General features: G+C 40.9%; 1 protein-coding gene across 1 annotated transcript; it reads left to right on the forward strand.

The window, feature by feature from the left end:
• Positions 1–10,740: 10,740 nt before the first annotated feature.
• LOC107076697 (lymphocyte antigen 6D) lies at positions 10,741–13,443 on the forward strand. The gene is made up of 3 exons (XM_069189781.1): positions 10,741–10,849; positions 11,771–11,869; positions 12,596–13,443. The coding sequence occupies exons 1-3, from the start codon at positions 10,798–10,800 to the stop codon at positions 12,679–12,681; spliced, it is 237 nt and encodes a 78-aa protein (XP_069045882.1). The 5' UTR covers positions 10,741–10,797; the 3' UTR covers positions 12,682–13,443.
• Positions 13,444–20,124: the final 6,681 nt, after the last annotated feature.

Consider the following 20,124-nt stretch of genomic DNA (forward strand, 5'->3'; position numbering starts at 1 on the left):
TCTCCTGCTGCTGCCCCTGAAAACAAAAACATTACTTATGTGGTCAACTGTTCTTTTTCTATAGACCAGACCAAAACCTTGAAACAAAAATGAAAGAATACAATTAGAAACTATAGGAAAGGGCAGAACAGGAGGCATTTCATTATACAAAAGGCTGTGAGAGTCTGGAACAAGCTGCCAAAACCATTGCTTCTTTCAGGAAGCTACTGGATGAGATCGTCACATCAATTATCTTCTAAAAAGTAAACAAACAAGATGGTCAGAATGCCCCACCTCTCATGTTTTTTTATGTTTTATTAAGAGAAGTATTAATTGACAAAAACATTTTATGTTTCCCATTAACAGAAAATGTATATATCCAAATGAATCATCTGCTTGGAAGAAAGGTCCAGCATCCAATGTTGGGCAGCATTAAAACATTACATGATGATACTTTCTCTTCAGTTCAAGAAAATGAATAGCTGAAACTGTATTTAATTTAATACCCTGGTAAATACTAGACTAACAAAGAGTGTCCCTGAATTTTAAGGGACAGTGTGTTTTTGGAATTTGGTACAGCTGGTTGGTTGTAAAATGACATGTCTATTTCAGCATGGAATTAGCAAAGTGATCTTTCCAAACAGGCAAACATATTCCTGAGAACATCTTAGTCTTCCCAGAACTGTACAAAGACACACCAGTAATTCGCAAGATGCCCTGAAGAGTGCTCACACGCATTGCAGGGGTAATACATTTCCCTGACATAACACGAGGAAAATTACACACAGATTTAGAACAGAATAAACCTTTTCTTTGAAACTGGGCTCAATTACGAAACACTGTGTCCTGTTTAGTCTTTAGACATTCACAGACATCTGAATTAAAACACAATGAGTATGCTTTTTATGCCCCACTGATCACTTTATTAGATTTACTGAGGGCTCATGCTGGTCTGACTATCGTAATCAGTGATAGCCAGTTACCATGTCATATTATTCAAGGCAACAGGACAAAGAGAAAGCAAGTGCAGGCCTATGGAAATGTACAGATGCACTGAATACAAATCCTGTAGCATGAATGATTTAATTGAAAATGTACTACTGTAAACATAAAGATTTTTCTTTTTATACTGGCATAAATCCTCAAAAATTCCCAATGCAGCTTTAACAGTTTTGTGCAGTCCTTGCTGTAGTTATAAATGACATTAAAGCTACTGTAATGAAACATGCTTAACATTCTGGCAGACTTTCAAACTTCTGTATAATGGGGTTGGCCACAAGAACACTATAGAGTCAACACTCACATTACAAATACATTTTTAATATACACATCATACTAGTAACTGAAATTAAAGTAGAGACATTAAAATCCAAAGACTAAAATTCAGTTAGGAGTTTAGGAAGTAGGAGGAGGTAAGAACATTTCTGCAATGTGTTGTGCAGTTTCAGTTTACATCTTTGGAATCTTTATTGAAAGTGCTTTTGGTGCTGCGTTCATGATGTTTGACAGTCAGAGGAACAACAATGAACAGAAATTTGAGTCTCTGTGGGAGAATCACTTAGCGTGTCTGATTATGGTTCAAATCCACACATGCATAAAATGTATTATCAAGACCAGGCAGCTCCTGTGACAACACCTGCTCCACCTGCCAGAGAAGGTGTGGAGCCCATACTCCACTTACCACCATCCTTTGGGTTTCTGGAAATTAATCATCCTCGACGACAAGGAGTCAATGAACAGGACCATAAAAAGTAAATGGAAGTAATTCAGTGCACTGTAGCTATTACTGATAATCATGTTTGGAAAAGCAAACTTTTCCCTCCAAACGTTTAAAATAGTTTTGTTGTGAAAACTGCATGAAAAACCTTCAGCTGCCCTTTGTATTATAGCCCTCTACATGAGGACAGGGGGTGTCATGTGACTGACCTGCTGCCTGAGTGTTAAGCGGCACTGTTGAAGCCCATGTGCAAGCAGTTCAGAGGAGAAATAAAACACACCATGTGGCATTCATGTCACCCAGCCTGGTTTACGTGATTCACTGCACATTGGCACTAGGCTGTCAGTTTTCCTGCCTCTTTAACCCTTTTCTGCATGCAATTTTTAATCTGCTGCCTAGATGAAGATCTGAAGACAGGAACACTGTGTTATTTCCTTCTATCACCTCAATATCCGTCATAAAAGGTTAATTCTCACATTAATAGAATTAGGAATGGATCCGAGATAATCGATACACATGGATTAAAAACCAGTTAAACAGGAATCAGGATATCATGTTAAAGGGCATAATCTGTTGGAGGGATTTGTGGTGTACCACAGGGTTCCATCTTAGGCTCGTTAAACTTGCTGATCTATATCAACAATTAAATTCTGGTACCATTTGCAAGCTACTAAAGTTTTAGCCAAATGGTGCATTTGTAAACTTCTTTACAACACATGGTAGCTTACTTTTCCAATCTAGCAACTCTGGATATTGTGTGCAGGTATGTTTTACTACAGCCTTCAGAAGGATCATTTTAGTTTATTAACAGGCATCACATTTGAAAAAAAATTATAATGCTTCCTACTAACAACTTAATGATGATTAGCTTTAGTCAAATATTAGGCAAATATATATTTAGGAAAATATTTTTTTAGGAATCACACAATTGTGTATAAATACAGATTTGAAGATATGAGGGAAAATATCAGATTCCTTAGTCACATGAATGCATTCGCTCTAGCAGTGCTCCTGTGGAGACTGGGGAGGAAATGATGCAGCACAGGGTGATGAAGAGTTCACCACTCCAGTGCTCTCCAGCAGCTGCATGGCCAGTGAACTGGAGTCCAAAGATGCTTATCCAACTGATAGAAGACATCCTGCTGAAAACATAACAGATGGACAAGTAAAGCGGTGTATCGTATCAAAGGGTCTACAAAGGCATTGTAAACTTTGTGGAGTTCCAGATGACTGAGTGGGCTACTTTATTTTTATCATGGCATGGGGTGGGGAGGCATAAAAATATTTGCTCCAGGGCCCATGATCCTGTGCTGTGTGTTCTCATCAAGGCATTGTGAGAAAGCAACAATGCAAACAGAATGCTTGGGTGTATGGTTTAACAAAAAATAACAAAATATAATAGACGGAGGATGTGCTCATGGTTTACAATGCAAAAGTAAGACTCATTGGAAGATTGTGTTCAGGTTTTGATTACCGTACAATAAAAAGGATTTTATATCCTTAGGAGGAGCTCAAAGAGGAACCAGAATGATTCCCAGTAATCAGTGGAAATGAACAGGTTAAAGGAGCTAGATCTTTTCAGTCTAGAACAAAGGACAGTGAGATGAGAAGAGCTTTGATCCAAGTGCATTAAGATCCTAAACAGTATAGATACAGTCAAGCCAATCCAGGGAACTGACTGTTGTCCAGGAGAGAAACAAGGTCATGGCTCACATCTGAAAGCTAAAATGGAATTTGTTTAGAACAGATAATAGAAAATGTTTATTTACATATTGATTTGAGGGGTCTCAGCCATTTGGTTGAAGTCCATATGATGTGTTCCTTAAAGAAACATTCAGGCAAAGTTTTAGATTGGCTTAGCTACCAAAGGAGAGACTCTCATTTGCACCCTTGATGGTCTTAAATAAATATATCACTGACGTTGCAAAATGTCTATTTGGACAATCCGCAGATCTCCAGTAAAGGGAAAGAGAATGAGTGACTTTGTTGCTGGATGGGCTGAACGACCTCCTCTCATGGTAACCTTTCTTATAACCTGACCGAGTCAACATGGGGTTACAACTTGACAGAGAAATGATGCATTTTTAACTGTGGCATTTTAATTGGTGACCTCTTGACTTCCTTGAAGCCCCCCAGCAGTAGACAAGTGTAAGTTATAGCAAAAGGATACAGATTTCAGTTACTGGAGCCCTCCCCTCGCTGGCAGCTTCACACAACCCATTTGAACTTCAATTCATAGGCTGTTCTGTTACTCTCAAAGCAGCCCGTTCTGAGCCTGAAAAATGGAAAATAAACCCTATTTTAATGGAGTGAGATAAAAAAACAAACTGCAAGTCCTTGCATCGATGAAGTGAACTCACAGACAAAGCCTGTGTCAGACGTGCTGAAAGATAAAAGTGACCAGATAAGAATCTTGGTCGGGAAGGAAAATAGTCACATAGCAACCAATTCAGCAGATTGGAATATCGGCACTCAGACAGTACTTAGTGCATTCTGCAGCAGAGGTTAATTGTTAAGTCAAAGTCAAAAAGGTGTTTTTGTGCCTTGACTGAAACCCAAAGAAGAGGAACTTGCAATAAAGAAATACCTTCCTGAATAGTATGTGAGACATGTGTACCGATTCCAGCTGTATTTCCCCATTTCAGTTTGTTTTGTCTAACATTTAGGTTAAAAATAAAGTGAACTGTCTAAAAACCAACCCATGTGGGTGTTTTCTATAGTACAGCGGGAGATGAACAGCATTATGATTTATGGTCTTCCAAATTTACTGTAACTCAATAGAAATAAGTACTTACCAGATCTGTAATTGCAAAAGACTTAAGGAAATAGAATATAGCTTGCACTGGATATAAGTTACCCTGGACATAGTAAATGCAATTTTGTTTCACTATGTACCTGTTATGAGACGCACAATACTGGGCTTTTACAATTTGTAGTCAATAATAAATTAAATTATAAACTATTCTGGGTTTGCATATACAGTGAGTTTTAAATGACCTGATTTGATTTATTAGGAGTGTGCTGTGTTCTCAAACATTTAATTTTGACACAACACTGTCACCCTCAGGCCAGAAAGGGAATATATTCATTAGTTCTTGCTGAGGGCTACAGAAAAATGCTTATTGCCAGTCTTCCACAAAGGGATTCCACACATCTTGATTGGCTCATGACTCCAAACAAATGCTTTCAATAAGGCTGGCTTAAAAGACAAGATTTAGAGGTATTAATCATAGGATCATTAAATGCACACAAGGTCATGTGTCTCAGCACAAAGAATATAAAAATGTTCCATTTTGTGTTTTTTTAATCTTATAAGATGAGCAAGCTGGAAACTGGGATGTGCTTTATTGTATTTATATAAAAGCACTATTAATTAATGGTGCGTTAGCGGTGGCTAAGGATCTGCGCCTGTGACTGGAAGGTTGCCGGTTCAAATCCTGCAACCGCCAGAGGAATCCTACTCCCTTGGGCCCTTGAGAAAGGCCCTTAACCCCAATTGCTCCAGGGTTGCTGTACAATTGCTGACCCTGTGCTCTGACCCCAAGCTTCTCTCCCTGTCTGTGTACCTTGTGGAGAGCAAGCTGGAGTATGTGAAAAGACAAATTCCTAATGCAAGACAGGGTATTGTATAAAGTGATGTTATGTTATTTTACCTGTTTTTCCTTCAAAGAGTTGTTGAGCAAATATGAGTATCCCCTGCAAGTCCTCTAGAGGGCTCTGCTGTTCCAGAAATTAGTATCAGAGCATGTTAGTCTCTGATTCCTCATAAACTGACCATTTTAATGCCTCTACAGCTGTCGAGCCAGCGGAGCCCTAGTCTTCATCATGGTGTTCTAGAGCTGGGCAAAAATCTCAGACACACACAGAAAATTTAATCCCCAAATGCTGCTTTAAGGGCAAACAACAGTGTGGCACTGCTGGTTATCACCTTTAACCAAAGTTAGTATTTGTCATTAGACAGACCTGTACATCATTCCTACCTACCTGCACACCTGGTCCTACAACTAAGCATGTCCTGGGTTATAGGAACTAACTGCGAACATTTTCCTCTGTGTGGGACCTACATATAACAAAAGTCCCAAGGGTAAAATAAGTAAAAAGCTAATTCCATGGCCTGATGTTCAACACATGTATGAGATGGCAATATTACCACATATTAGCGTAATCTGGTCAGATCTCAGGAGATTAGCGAGGCCTGGTCAGTACTGAAATGGGAGATCTGTAAGGGAAACCTGTTTGCTGCTGTAAGTAGTGTTGGAGGTGCTCTTCCTTTCTAATCATAACTTCAAAATTAATGGACCAACAGGGTGACTGGAGTCACCTGTACCATGATCTAATTATATTAGATGACTACTTGGCATTTAAACCCATGGTTGTTGAGAGGAATAGGGGTTTTAATCCTAGAGTCCTAGCTAAATTCCACTCCAAATTTGTACAATCAGGCCATGCTAAATTTGTCCCTTATTTCAATTAGTGAAGCAATTTCACCACCTGATCTCCTGTGTAGACGGGCTGCTGTATGTCTCCCAGATGGAGCTTCACTGCAGTGATTAATAAAGCAGGCCCCCTCCTGATGGACATGCAAAAGCAAGAGATAGCTCGTGATGCAGACGTCATGATTCATGAAATAATACTGATCTTGCACCGGTGGGTAAGGATTGAGGATTCTTTACAGATCTCTTCTTAAAATGGCTTTGTTCCCATCTCCCATTTACTTACATCAAGGCTTGTCCGGATTCCTGCAAAGTCTCAATATTTTAGATCCTGAATCTAACTGCAATCTACCTGTAGCTGGAGCTGTAAAGGTTTTAAAAAACCTGGGAAAATCTATAGCATTCTACCACTGTGTGGACCAGCCTTGTGAATTTACTGTGGAATAGTTCACACCCTGCTGCCCTGTCAGAAAACAATGGGGAGCACTATTCATACATTTCCAGGTACTGACCTGAAGATCAGGGGAGGCTGGCTGTAAACATAGGCAAAGAACAACAAGAAGAATGAGGAACATAAAAGTGTGAAAGAAATTCTCAAGCCTAATGAACAACTGTTGAAAAACCACCCAGCCAAAGAATGAAGAAATGACATTAATTAGCTGTATCAGATGATAAAGGAAAAGTGCTCGGTTTGCTCAGTGCTCAGTGCACATACCTAAGCTCACTGAAGGCCAGTCATACTGTATTTGTATTATGTGTCTGTGATTGGTCCTCCCCCTTCTGGGGAACCAGTTTGCACAGCGTCCAGCTTTTGAACCTCCTGCATAAGCAGTGCCTTCTCTGTCCAGTGGCTCTCGGGGTTAACACAGTGGGCAGGATGGATACAGTAACACTGACACTGCACATATACAGCCTTTATTACAAAGGAAAGATATGAATGCAATCCTTTGTTTTTGTTTTAGAGGATTTCTTACCTCAAAATGTAAGCAGAACATAATGAGCCAAACAGAACCACAGAATAAGGTTACCTGTGTCACAGGTAAAATGCACATTCTGCTGTATCTATCTGACCCACACTGCATGTAAAGTAGTTTCCCATATTTCTTTGGTTCTCAGGATGTGTCTGTTTCTCGTCTTGCTTTTGGTAGTGTGCATGTGTATTTAAGCTTGGTGATTCTCTCCAGCAGGATGACCTCCCTGGGGAACAGAGAAGAAGAGAAGGAGCAGGGAGGGACACCAGAAATCTTTTGTCTTAGATAAGATGTAGACTGGATAGTTAACAATCTGCTTTGTTACTGATGCCCTCCCTTCCCTTGTACCTGTCCAGACATCTGATTGGCTGCATTGATTGTGAATATTTGTCTTCCAACAAGTGTGTTTCTTTATTTGCAATTCCATTCCTTATTGTATCAGACTCTGCTTTTTAAACAGTAAACTTTACACCCTCTGCAGACATCTGAAAGTCTGAAGGTGTGCCTGTACCTGTAAAGCAAAGGTGTTTCAATGACTTTATCGGCAGGGTACTCAGATAAGCTTTCCTTTTTCAGGGTTTCATCAAAATCAAGATCACCACTATTCCCCAAGTACGGAACATGTCCAAGGAATTTACTGTGGTGTATCAGAATTCGTTGATAGGCACCATAGTGTTTCATAGTATTGGTGCCAAAAATATCTTTCCTGCTGTGTTTTCTTTGTGATACTTGTGATATTCATGTGCCATTTTAAGGAGATTAGAGATCAGAATTCCCAAAAACCTAAAGGACACCACCATACTCACAGCCATATCATTGATTACCAGGGAGAGGGGTTTTGGAGAGTGTTTCTGAAAATCAACCACCATTTCCACTGTTTTAAGATTATTGAGCTCCAGGTGGTTGCTAGCACACATTATCATTAGAGATAAGACCTTAAAGGCTGATTCCACCCACAAAATGTCGCTTGAGGTGCAGCTGTTGGTATACAAGGAACAGAGTAATGTAATAGAACAGAGTAACATTTCTAACTACAACCACAGCATTTTGTTTGCAGTTACCACCCCCATGACTGACCATGGTGTAAGTTCAATTGTGTTCAAATTGAAATAGGAAAAAACTTGGTCTGCTGCATTCTAGAAGAGGTGCCAGAACTGAAAGTAATGTCCTCACGTCAACAGCATTCTTTCTGTAGTGGATGTAAAATCTCAACGCATTTCAAGCAGGTGGTCTCAGGGGTGAGGAATCTGTCTGCCGGCGCTTAAGGAGAGCAGTCAGGTGGGAGGGAAGGGCCTCAGAACCACTCCTCGGCTGGTCTGCTTGTGTCTGCCAAACATGTAACACTCATGAAAAAACACAGAACTGTCCCTGTGTGGATACTGTCTACTGTGTCAAGAGCGAATGTCAGCTCCAGAACAGGGCCTGTGGACTGGAAGGTTCCTGACACCAAGATTGAAGGCAGAGGTTCCCCACACACACTAGTTTTCATGGCTGCTGAGCCTTTTACTTAACTGAATCCTTAACTGAACTAACATGTTGTTTGTTTGTTTGTTTGTTTGTTTGTTTGTTTGTTTGTTTGTTTGTTTGTTTGTTTGTTTCCCACTGTAAGGTTGGAACTTCTAAGCTACTTTAAGAAATGTAATAGTTAATAGGCAACCTCCAACATGTTTAGAAAATGAAAACAATTGCAGAGTTGCAGTTAACCTTATAATTCGGTCTATTGAGCGTCCAAGTATTTAAGTGTTCAGGTGGAGCCCAGCAGGTGTGGAGCTACCCAGGACCAGGACTGAGAACCCCTGCTTTAAGGTGCTCTCTGCTTACTTACGAGAAAGAAGTGTGTGAATGAACAATGAACAATAGAGACTGGGTGAAATTAAAGTAGCCTGTCAGACCGGTATTTCTGTGTATCAGAGGTTAATAGCAACAACAATTATTGCATAGAGAATTTGTACAAAGCACTTCAGCAGCAGTAACAAAAAATTAATTGAAAAATAAAAACCATGAATGTGGTAGGTTTTTAATATGACAATGAAATGGCAAAGTGTAACGAATATGCCTCTGCTTAAAACAGGGATCTCAGCCGCCCAGGCTGGGGGTGGTCTCCTTTAGCTCAGTTGGCAAGTTCCCTGTTGCGTGACACTGGAGACCAGGGTTTGCGCCCAGGCAGTGAAGGACGAACTGGCAGGATCGGCAACAGTGGAAATACAAGAACCGTTACAAAAAGCATAAAATGTAAGTAATTCACAATGTACTAAAGATCCTCAGGCTGGGTTTTATTTTTAGTGTATTAAATGGACTGGGAGTAGGCAGCTCCTGGACAGGCAGTACAACACAGGATTCCCCAGCAGCTTGGCTAAGGGCACAGCAGAAGAGCTACCACTGGGCATCTGAATCCACAGCCCTCCTCTCAGAATCCCAGAACCCAAAGCACTCCACAACGCTTCAGTAAATGCAGTATCGTGAATACTGTAGCCCTTGCGTGTGTTCTCAGTGATTCAATCAGGATAAATAACCATGCAGATCTGAAAAACTGTGATGATCTTCAAAGATGTCTGCTAACAGATGCATTACTCGTTTCCCTTTTCTAATGCCTGGTGTGAGTCATTTAGAAAGAAAAAGCATCATTCCTGGGATGCAAAGGGGTGATTTTAAATAAGAGCCATACCCTTTACAGTAACCTGCCCGTGTGCATGCCGTTTATCAACACGCCTTGCTTTGCACACCTAGATTGACCGCCAGAGCATTCCAGCCATTATCAGAAAGTCATAGGAGAGGGCTGCTGCAATCCAGAACTGTCCCAGAGGCAAAGGACAGGACATCATCCATTACAGGACACACAGGCACGCAGGGACAACTGACAGCAATTGACTCTGTTAATGTGGGAGAGACTCAAAGCACCTGGGGTCCCACGCAGAGACACTCAAGTCCAAATCCAGCCCAGGACAAGCAAAGTAGCATTCCAGCCATATTATGAATAACTTATTCTTTGTATTCAAAATAAAAATATTTACAGTAAAGAAACAAAGGCTGATTGAAAAGGTTTTAGTTCCACCACAGAGCTCTCCTTGTATCAGTGGTTTACGGAAGAGGCCTCTGTTATTTACACTGCATATTTGAGTTTTTACAGCTCAGGGTTTCCGATGCAGCATTTCAATGGCGTCAGTCCTACAAATAAAAAAAAACATTTACAGTAGATGTTCTTTTTTAGTTGAAAGCCTCATGTTTGATTTGCAGATGGATTTCTTAATCTTATGAAGCTCAAAACAAAAAAAAAACAGGTTTTATGGAGAAATGAAGGCTGAAGCAAAGATGCTTGGTCAGCAGGCAGAGCCCATCACAGTGACACCAGTGTCTCAGAAAGAAGGGATCTCGACCAGGAGACTCATTCTGTTCCAGTCTGGAGGTGCATAAGGTTAACCTGAGAAAAACTCAAGTATGCTTGTCTTGCCCAACCAGTTCTGCAACTCATTACAAGCCAAAACAAACCTTGACAGTGATTTAATCCTGAATTTCTGTAGCCTTATAAAATGTATTTATTTCTCTGTATTTTTGTCTCTGTGCCGGTGTGTGTAATGTCACGCAGCTGAAACCCGATGAGCACAGGGCTCAGAGTCACGTGGGAGGCGTGACAGTTAAAAAGGTGCTCCTCTCGCTTGCCCCCTCAGTCAGGCGCCGTCTCTCCACAGCCAGCGGAACCATGAGGATGCTCCTGTGCGCCGCGCTGCTTCTGCTGCTCTGCAGCTCGCAAGGTCAGGACTCTTCTACTGCTTTTCTCATCTGACTTTTATTCCAAAAGACAAAATAGCACAATACTTTACCATTCAACATGAAATGGTGCCACATTTCTGGCCTTGCACGCTGTGGAGCAGGGAGTTTGAGAGAAAATGCTCCATGAAGCCCCAGAAAAACGACCCGTGTTTTTCTATTCAAAGTCTGCTGTGGAGTACCCACTCTACCGGTGCACGTCTGTATCTGTACAGGAAAGCATTCTGTACTAAAGCCCAGTCAAACCTGAACAAGTTTCAGGAAAAAGGTTTTCATTGCAGTTCCAAGTTACTTGCATAACGGATTGCAATGCCTTCTTATGTCTTCCTTAGATTTCAAATCATTTGTGTTGAGGTATTTGTTTACCCTCATTATAAATTACAATTAGTCATTTTTCAAGGATTAATTAAGATGTTGTGATGACTGCAGGTCTTTAGTGAAGAATAGTTCGATACCGTGATATTATTAATTCAGCAGGAATGTTTCCAGTTCGGTGAAATTTCCGTACGAGTAAGTGCACGTGTCACAGCCTCAGGAGCTGGAAGAATCAAAGGAATAAATCCTTCAGATGCCAAAAGACCAAAATACAGCTTCTTGATTCACAACTGCTCTTGCAGCCTGTGCAATAATAAGATTACTTGAAGACCAAAGGCCAACTCCAAAACCAGAATCTGAAGGATAGCATGCTAAATGAGAGCTCCAGAGGGACTGATGCGCTGCAGGTGCTGGTGTCATCTTTTGTTTTCACTGAACTCTCAGTATACTGTGCAGTGGAGCAGCACACATTTCAATGCATGTAAGGTGGATTATAAAAAAGCATATAATATGTAAGTACTTGAATTGAATAATTCTGCTTATGCGCTGAATCCTGACAATAAAAATTTGGCCCATTTTTTACCCTACAGTTCAATCTCTCAAGTGCTACACCTGTGAGAATGATCCAAAATGCAAAACAGAGACCGAATGTCCACCCTCAAGTCAGTTCTGTAGGACTGAGGCCACAGGTGAGGATGCTGACTATGTTAATGTACTTGAAATATATTGTTCATTCTTCTTTTAGGTTTGCTTCTTTTTTTCAAATAACTCCTTTAAGGCTGGGTATTACTGAAAATATCGTTCTATTTTGAGAGTAGATTCCAACGATGAATAAGTACAGTATACTGTATATACAACTTTCATCACAGATGATGCCACATCACTCTGAATCAGGCAAAATCCTGCATATTCCAGACTGTGTAGTAAAATACCATCTTTCAATCTAATTACCTTTCTGGTTTTCTGACAGAATGCTATTGTGTAAAGAAATTCTGTGGTCCAAGTACTCAAAACATGCTTTGTTTTCTAAACCCTTCTGTGGTACTTTTTACTATAGTGAAGTGGAATTAAATCTACAGTTTTATGGTCTCTGCTTTAAAGCCTTGACAGAGCTGTAACATCCTTGTATCGAGAGAACCAGCCCTGTAGTTTAACAACAGTGCCAGGGCCATGTTTGTGAGCAATAATGGAAGTGATAGCAGTGAACTAAAAATGCTTCCACTATATACAGTACAAATTTGAAAAGTGCTGTACAAAAACCTGAAATAACATCTGTGTTAGCACATACAGCAACTGACAACTAATGTTTTGGTGTATTGTCCCTTACCAAACTGTTTTAAACTATTTTGCCTTTTTTAGGTTACAGAGATTCATTAGAACATTAGCTAACCATAATTAACTCTTTTCTGTTTCAGCTACTGCATTCTCTAGGAGCTGTGAGGAAATCTGTGTTCCCTCAGTCACGGTGACCTGCTGTACTGAAGACCTGTGTCCCCTGTGAAGACAGCATCTCTGCAGTCTCCTCTTCTCTCTGGGACTTCTTGGAGCACAGATTAACTCTGTCTTCTGCATGTATCTAGCACTAGAAAAATTGTCAAGATGTTTGAAAAAATCAAGTAAATAAATGCCCATTAATTCATCAGATATTTTCCTCTCTGTATTAGTCAAATAACAAAATAAAAGATGATTCTATCTAGTTGATCCACAGTAACCACCCCTTCAGTGTTTGTGTCTGTGAATTTAGACAAGATGTATTTAAATTATGTTTCAACATACTGAAGTCTTTCTTATTCTGTTTTGTTACAGGCATTCTAAAATGTTTTACCAGTTTCAGAATATAATTGAAATTGCATGGCATTTCCAAATTTTGAGAATTTTAATGCAAGTACATATTCTTCACATTCTTATCTTCTCTCTTTGTATGAAAGACAAGTTTTACTTACTAAAAATGCCCGATGTCACCTAAAAACTTAGGAAAAATCAAGAAGTGTGGTTTATTTACTGCTACATCTTTCTTTAGCGATGATTTTCCATCATCTAACATGTAACCATTGTGCTACCTCTCTTGGTTGCCACGACAGCTCTTTCCAATTCTTCGCACACACTGTAGGTTACATCCAGGAGCTTCAGTTTCAGATGAAACTGTCCTGAGATGTGTATTGTTTGGCAAAAAATGCTTCTATGTGCACATATATTTCAACTTTCTTTCTTGTAAAATCACAACAATAAACTTAATAAATAAATCATTATTAGTGCAGATTTATCAATAGCAATTTGGTTGTTTTTTTCTGTTCTGCAGCATGCTTTTGTAGAGGTATGGTGTCTTGTCTAGGATGCAGGGTGTAAAAATTTGTGGATGTAGTTCCAGAAAGACCTGAACTGCTGTGATCCTTCCGAGGAGTGTGTGGATATATGTTGTTCCAATACATTTTTTTTCTTGCAATTTAGCCTTTTCTTTCCTAACACCGTGGTTCTCAAACTGTCCCCAGGTGGTACGGCAGATGACCCTGGAAATGTGTTGCGTGCACTGAAAAATTGGGGCGGCTTTTCATATTTTCTATTTAATAAAATTGTGTCAAATACGCAGCCTACATACTGTTCTAATGCAGCGAGCTAATACTTGTATTTTAAAAAAACGTTACCTTCAGCAAATGGGGAGGTAATAGAATCTGCATGGTTTTGGATCACTGGCAATCTTGTGAGCACAGGAAAGCGTGATAGATAACAGAAAAATATTTTAGGACTGTTCTAGGTTAATTTGAGAAAAGTACAGTGAGTGTCTCTGTGTTTTAATCCCATGCGCATGAACTTCTTTTAACTTCTTTTAACTTCTGAGACGTTCTCCTGAAACGGAAACGGGGAAAATGCAAGCATGCGGATTACTAAAGCAGGTAAACCCCACACTATTTGCGAAGAACTTTGTTTACCTTTTGCAAAAGAGCTGACACGTATTGTGTGTGGAGAACAAGCTGCAAAACACCTCGACCTGCTGCCCGTTTGACAGCAGTCACTCGCAGAATTATTGGCATGGCAGATGATGTCAAAAGTACGCCGATAGAGCACGTTAAGATGAGCAGGTGCTTTTCACTGCAATTAGATGAGTCTGTAGATGTCGTTGATTTGGCTAATTTGCTCGTTTACGTTAGATACGAATTTGAGGGTACGTCCCATGAGGACTTTCTGTTCTGTAAGCCGCTACCAACAAGAACTACAGGAGAGCACATATTTCAGCTTCTGAAGAGAATGGCATCGACTGGATAAAGTGCGTCGGAGTTTATACAGACGAGCGATGATAAGACGACACAGAGGTGTAGTTGCACGAATTAGAGAGGTTGCTCCAGATATGAACTGCAGCATCCACCGCGAGGCCCTGGCCGTCAAGAAAATGCCTGAGGATTTAAAATTTGTTAGACTATGTTGTCAAAGTTGTGAATTGTATCAAGGCTCGACCAATGAATTCCCATCAGCATTGCTCAACTAAACAGGCTTATCCCTCTCACTGAATTGGTAAGTGCTTTTTTATTGTTTATTTTTAATTGTGGTTGTTCCTCTTGTCATTCTGTAAAGCACTTTGAGAAGCTGCCTTTAAAGGTGCAATATAAAATAGTTTATTATCATTATATTTATTATATATGTGTGTGTGCATGCTTGTGTTGGTCATTGAGATTTTCTGTGGTTCCTATGAGAAGAGGACTTGTAGGTGGTAGGTGGTCCAAAACGTTTGAGAACCACTGGTCTAACACATTCATAAAACATGCCATAAAAAAGTGATTGTGTGCTTTACAAAAACCTGAAAATATTCAGGTTTTCCCTCACATCATTCTTTGGAAACCTACCTGTTCTAGTTAATCCAGGGACACAGAGCCTTCAAGAACCGTAAGGCATTGTTTTCTCACAACTCAAACTGGTCATTTTTGAAGGGCAGGGCACACACACACCCAGTTCTGCCAGAAGCCAATTCATTTACCAGATTGTTTTTAGAAACCAGAGAACCCAGAGGAAAACTGTGTGAACAAAGGGAGAACTCCACACAATGGAAACTGCTTCCATTCAAAATGGGTTACTGTCACATTGCTTAACTGTAGAATTTTGTTGCGATAGGATTTCTTTTGAGGTCTTCAAAATTCTTGCAGTTTCCTAGTTATATTTGGTGACTAGATTTAATAGATTCTTACTCTTGAAATGCTTCATGATGGATGTCATCTGTTCAAATATAATTTGGAGAGAAAGATTACCGCTGGCTTAAACCTATCTTCTTGGTATCATTTTCATGCTTAAAAGCTTTGGTGCAATTAGGACTCAGTTTCATGATGAAAATTACACACAGTTCCGAGGATGGGAAAGAATCAAAAAAATTATTTGGGATGAACTGTGCTTTATGTTCTACTTGGACCAGAAGAATTTGGATCATCAAAGCCAGCATGTGATGCGAATGAACTGCAGCCTTCACAGCAGCTGCGGTTAAGATATGGGTCAATAATGAAATCCTTTATTTGTTTTCATGGTTATTAGACTGCAAAACCGTGTCCCCAGGATAAGAGAGCTTTATTTGGGTGTCAGTTTAAAAAACTACCTAGATGGAGAATGGCTCTTTCTCGAAAAGAAGAAGAAAACTAGAACTGAAACGGAACAGGCTTGTTGTCTATAACAGTCCTGCCAGTAATGACACAAATCTCCTGCTCAGGACACCTGCACTCATCAAGGACAGCATTGCTGCTGGCCTCTAGGTGTGTCTCTCTGAGACCAGTGGCAGACCCAACTCTAACCCTAACTGCCATGACTAGACCAAAACATTGAATGGAGAAGCTCCAGCTGACCGTGGCAAATTTCTGATGGAACTTTTACCATAGTTGTGTTTTTAATGTGTCTTTCAATTGTGGACTTGGAGAACAACATGCAAAAAGATGTTTATGAAGAGTTGTTTTCTTCAGTTCAGGTGGATATCCTGCAACAGGTCCCCCTTACCTGGCAGTGTGGTGTGGACCTACCGTCCACACCCCCAGGTTACTACAGGAAAGTGTGGAACTGGGGCTGAGGCTGGACCAAACTTGTTAATTGTTTTTCCAACTTTCCCAACCTTAGGCTGTTCCTTTAATCTACTGACCTTTCCAGCCCCCCTTGTAAACTGTAACTCTGTCCTGTTCCTCTCTCCTCTTCTACCCGCTGAGACTGTTTGATCAAGAACACTTTTGAAACAAGCAATACTTGCACCCCTGACACAGCAAATGACAGTGTTGTCTTCTTCCTCTTCTTTTTAATATTTTTTCATTTTCATTTTGCAAATCTGAGCCTTTAACTGCCAATATGATCAACTCTGCAAGACTTTACCAGTTTATCCCAAAACCAGGAAAGACAACTTCTGTAGAGGTGAAAGCTTTTTATAGAGAAATCAGCTTGTAGACAACTGAAGCCCATGACTCTAATAACCTGAGAAATGTGAAACCTGATTTAGCTCGATCTCCGTCTCTGCAGTGTCCATATGTCGCCCTCTAGTGGCCTAAATAAGTATTAACACTCCAGATCTGTAGTAAAGCAACAGGACCATAACAAACCACGGAAAAGAGTACACTAAAACCATGCAAAGCGTTTGGCTAAAGATGATTTCTGTTGAGTTTAAGGTCAGTGGAATTACCTCAGAGTTATGTTCATTTTCTTTTTGTTCTTTCTGTAAACAAAGAAGCATGTTAAGGTCAGTAGATAATGAAATCCCTCACATCTCTTCTGGTTAATTCTTTTCAGTCCATGAAACGCAATGTTTCTTTTCTAATGTTTCACCACAAGAGATGCAATCCCCCACTGCCCACAAGCTCCAATCCCCTCAGTTTGCACTGAACTGCTATAGGCATCAGACAGTAGTTAGAAGCTTTATACTCCAATGAAACTCCAGGGTGTCATTCTGATCCGTTGCCAAGGCAAAGACAATAATACCATGATCGAATAGTGCTTTTTTTACAACACAAAATAGTCAGCTTAATTATCAGAGCTGGTGAAGTCACATCATGTAAGTTTCTGTGAAAATTGTCATGATGTAATACAGAACATTTACTGTCAGTTTTAAAATCAACTTGGCTCTATTTTTAACTGTGGAATTCATTTTGTTCATAATACATGGAGGCACGTCATTAGACATAACTGAATGCAAATACTGCCTCGTTTTTCTTTGTCAGAAGTGGATGGTTATTAGTGTTGATATTAGTATTGATCTTTCGCATGAGCTCCATCTTGGGTGTCATGGTGACTGCAATGTAGAGCTTCTGCCTCACAGTTCTTGGATCCTGAATTTGATTCCAGTCTGTGGCACCTTCTGTGAAGAGTTTACTTGTTCTTCCAGTGTTGCTGGCCTGGACAGATTGGCTGTGGTCCTGCCCTGCGCCCTCCAAGATACTGTACATACATTTAGGACTCTGAGGAAGCTTTCCTACACAAAATGTTCAAATGCATTTTCACATTGTTTTATAACCTCCAAGCATAATTCATCATCTTAATCGAATGTGGGAATGTGGGTCAGATATGTATTAATCTGCTCGCATATATTTTCTGTTTTCTGTTTGTGATTATGGTGAAATATATTAAAGAGATTTGGGATTACCAGAAGCTAAAAATAAGCTTTGCATCCAGACTGGTTAACGTAGGAAAATGTCAGCATCTGACACAACGTCATTCGCATTCAGTAAGTCATATCACACCTGGAATGTACCAAATCCATCTATCCATCTTTCACATAAATATAATTTGTTATTATACATTTTTTAAATAATTCTCACTGAGTTCTATTCAAATGTTTTGTTATAATTATTATCAGGGTATCTAGTTATCTCAAAAACCCCCGCAGAACAGCACTCTCATCTGAAACAAGTGTAGAATGTGCTCATTTTCTGAGCAGAGAAACAAGCAAAGTACAAAGGAACAAAAAACGTTTATTTCCCCCAAGTCAACAGAATTCGCATTGCTCACTGGGGCAGTGGAACAGCTTCCTCAGACGTGTGCAGTGCTGGAGGTGTCTGTACACTGTGCGATCAGGGTCATATGATAACAACACAGATATGAGACTCTAGGCTTCCTGAAGAAGAGCACAGTGATTGGAAATTCCTGGGGCCTGGAGACATCAACACTCTGGCAGATTGGAATCAAGGCTCCAGAGCTCCCATCAAGGCTTGTTTTCCTGTCACAAGTCATGCACGACCACAATTGATATGAAATTCAGATTACCTTCAAAACAAGGATTAGTACATGAATACTTTCCTGATGAAGTCTGTATGAAACGCTGTGATACCTTCTGAGCCTTGGTGACCAGACATTTCTGAGATTTTCAGAAACCCTTAAGTGACATGATGTGCTTGAACACTACAACTGTGAGTTTCTAGCAAGAAGTGTCAGCATGGAGTCCGAAAGGGCTGAGCCTGAGCTCAGCTGCTCCATTCCGACCCCAGTGCATCCTGCTTTTTTCACTTCATGGATGTGAGGTGACAGACATGGTGGGGCATGGTGATGCGCACAAAACAGCCACTGCCATTGAAAAAAGTTAAATGAAGATTTAGTCCGTAAATAAGGAGATGTCAATGTTTTATGTGGTCTGATGTGGACTGATACTGACTTGCAAAAACATGGTTCCAATACTCAGTTCAGGAGTTTGGTCAAACCCTGATGACTGTGAAGGTGAGGCTGAGTTGAGCAGTGAGCTGGACTGGAGCCCCTCACCTGGCTGAGGAGATCAGCACACGCAGCACCCCCACCCCAGCGGGGGGAGAGGAGCCAGGCAGCTGCTGCAGTGGTGAGGGAGGGGCCAGGGAGGGTGAGGACGTGGTGGGGGAGGGGCCAGGGAGGGGAGAGGAGCCAGCCAGCTGCTGCAGGGAAGAGGGAGGAGAGAAGATGGAGTGAGGGAGGGGTGAGGATGGAATGAGGTAGGGGCCAGGGAGGAGAGAGGGAGGAGTGAGGACAAGGTGAGGGAGGGGCGAGGATGGGATGAGGACGGAATGGGGGAGGGGCCAGGGAGGGGAGGTGGAGCCAGGTTGCTGCCGCAGGGGTGAGGGAGCGGCCAGGGAGCTGCTGCAGGGGTGAGGATTGGGTGAGGGAGGGGCCAGGGAGGGGAGAGGGAGGGGTGAGGACAAGGTGAGGGAGGGGCGAGGATGGGGAGAGGGAGGGGCCAGGCAGCTGCTCCAGGGGCAAGAGGAGGGATGTTGATATGTAGGCAGGTGGACAAGGGCGAGATTGGGGTTTGACCTCTTCCCAAGCTGTTGTTTAAAAATTAATTTGTTACACTTTTACTAGCTCAGTATACGGAACACACATTTCTTCATTTTTTATTTTTTACAGCTGAACAATGGGTCTATGAAAAACACTTCAAGGGTTTTGTTTAAAATGTTTGAAAACAAATTTCTAAAACTTCTTGATGACAGAATACATTTGCTTTCTGCCTCCTCATCTTGTATGTGTTTAATATACATTTTCCAGTATAAATACTGGAAAATCACTTTTAGTTTTATTTACAGCCAGTATTTGCCCATATATACAGTGCCTTGAAAATATATTCAGACCCCTCCGATGGTGTCCCATTTTGTGAAATTACAAAGAAACACATTCCCAGTTACCAAGGGAACCATGGAAAGGGGCACCTACTTATATGGAGGAGGCACCTCATGGCGGGGCTACGTATAGCACTTATAGCACAAAGAATTCAGACCCCTGCCTTGGTGTCTCATACAAAGTCATGCATAAGCACTTTTATTCAAAACGTAAGCACTCACACCGAAGACTTGGAAGAAAAAGATATGGTACAGTCTGAAAGATGTCTGAAAGTCGGTTTTCACCAAAGTCAGATTTAGCCTCCCAAGGGCAGTAGTCCCTATGTCACCAAGATCAGCAGAGGGGAGAATGCCAGTTCGCAGTCGGTGTGCTGGATGTGAATGAATAAACTTCTCTGGTTTTCATTCTCTGCAAGACATGG

Source organism: Lepisosteus oculatus, chromosome 5 (genome assembly GCF_040954835.1).
Source record: "Lepisosteus oculatus isolate fLepOcu1 chromosome 5, fLepOcu1.hap2, whole genome shotgun sequence".
Classification (NCBI taxonomy): Eukaryota; Metazoa; Chordata; class Actinopteri; order Semionotiformes; family Lepisosteidae; genus Lepisosteus; species Lepisosteus oculatus.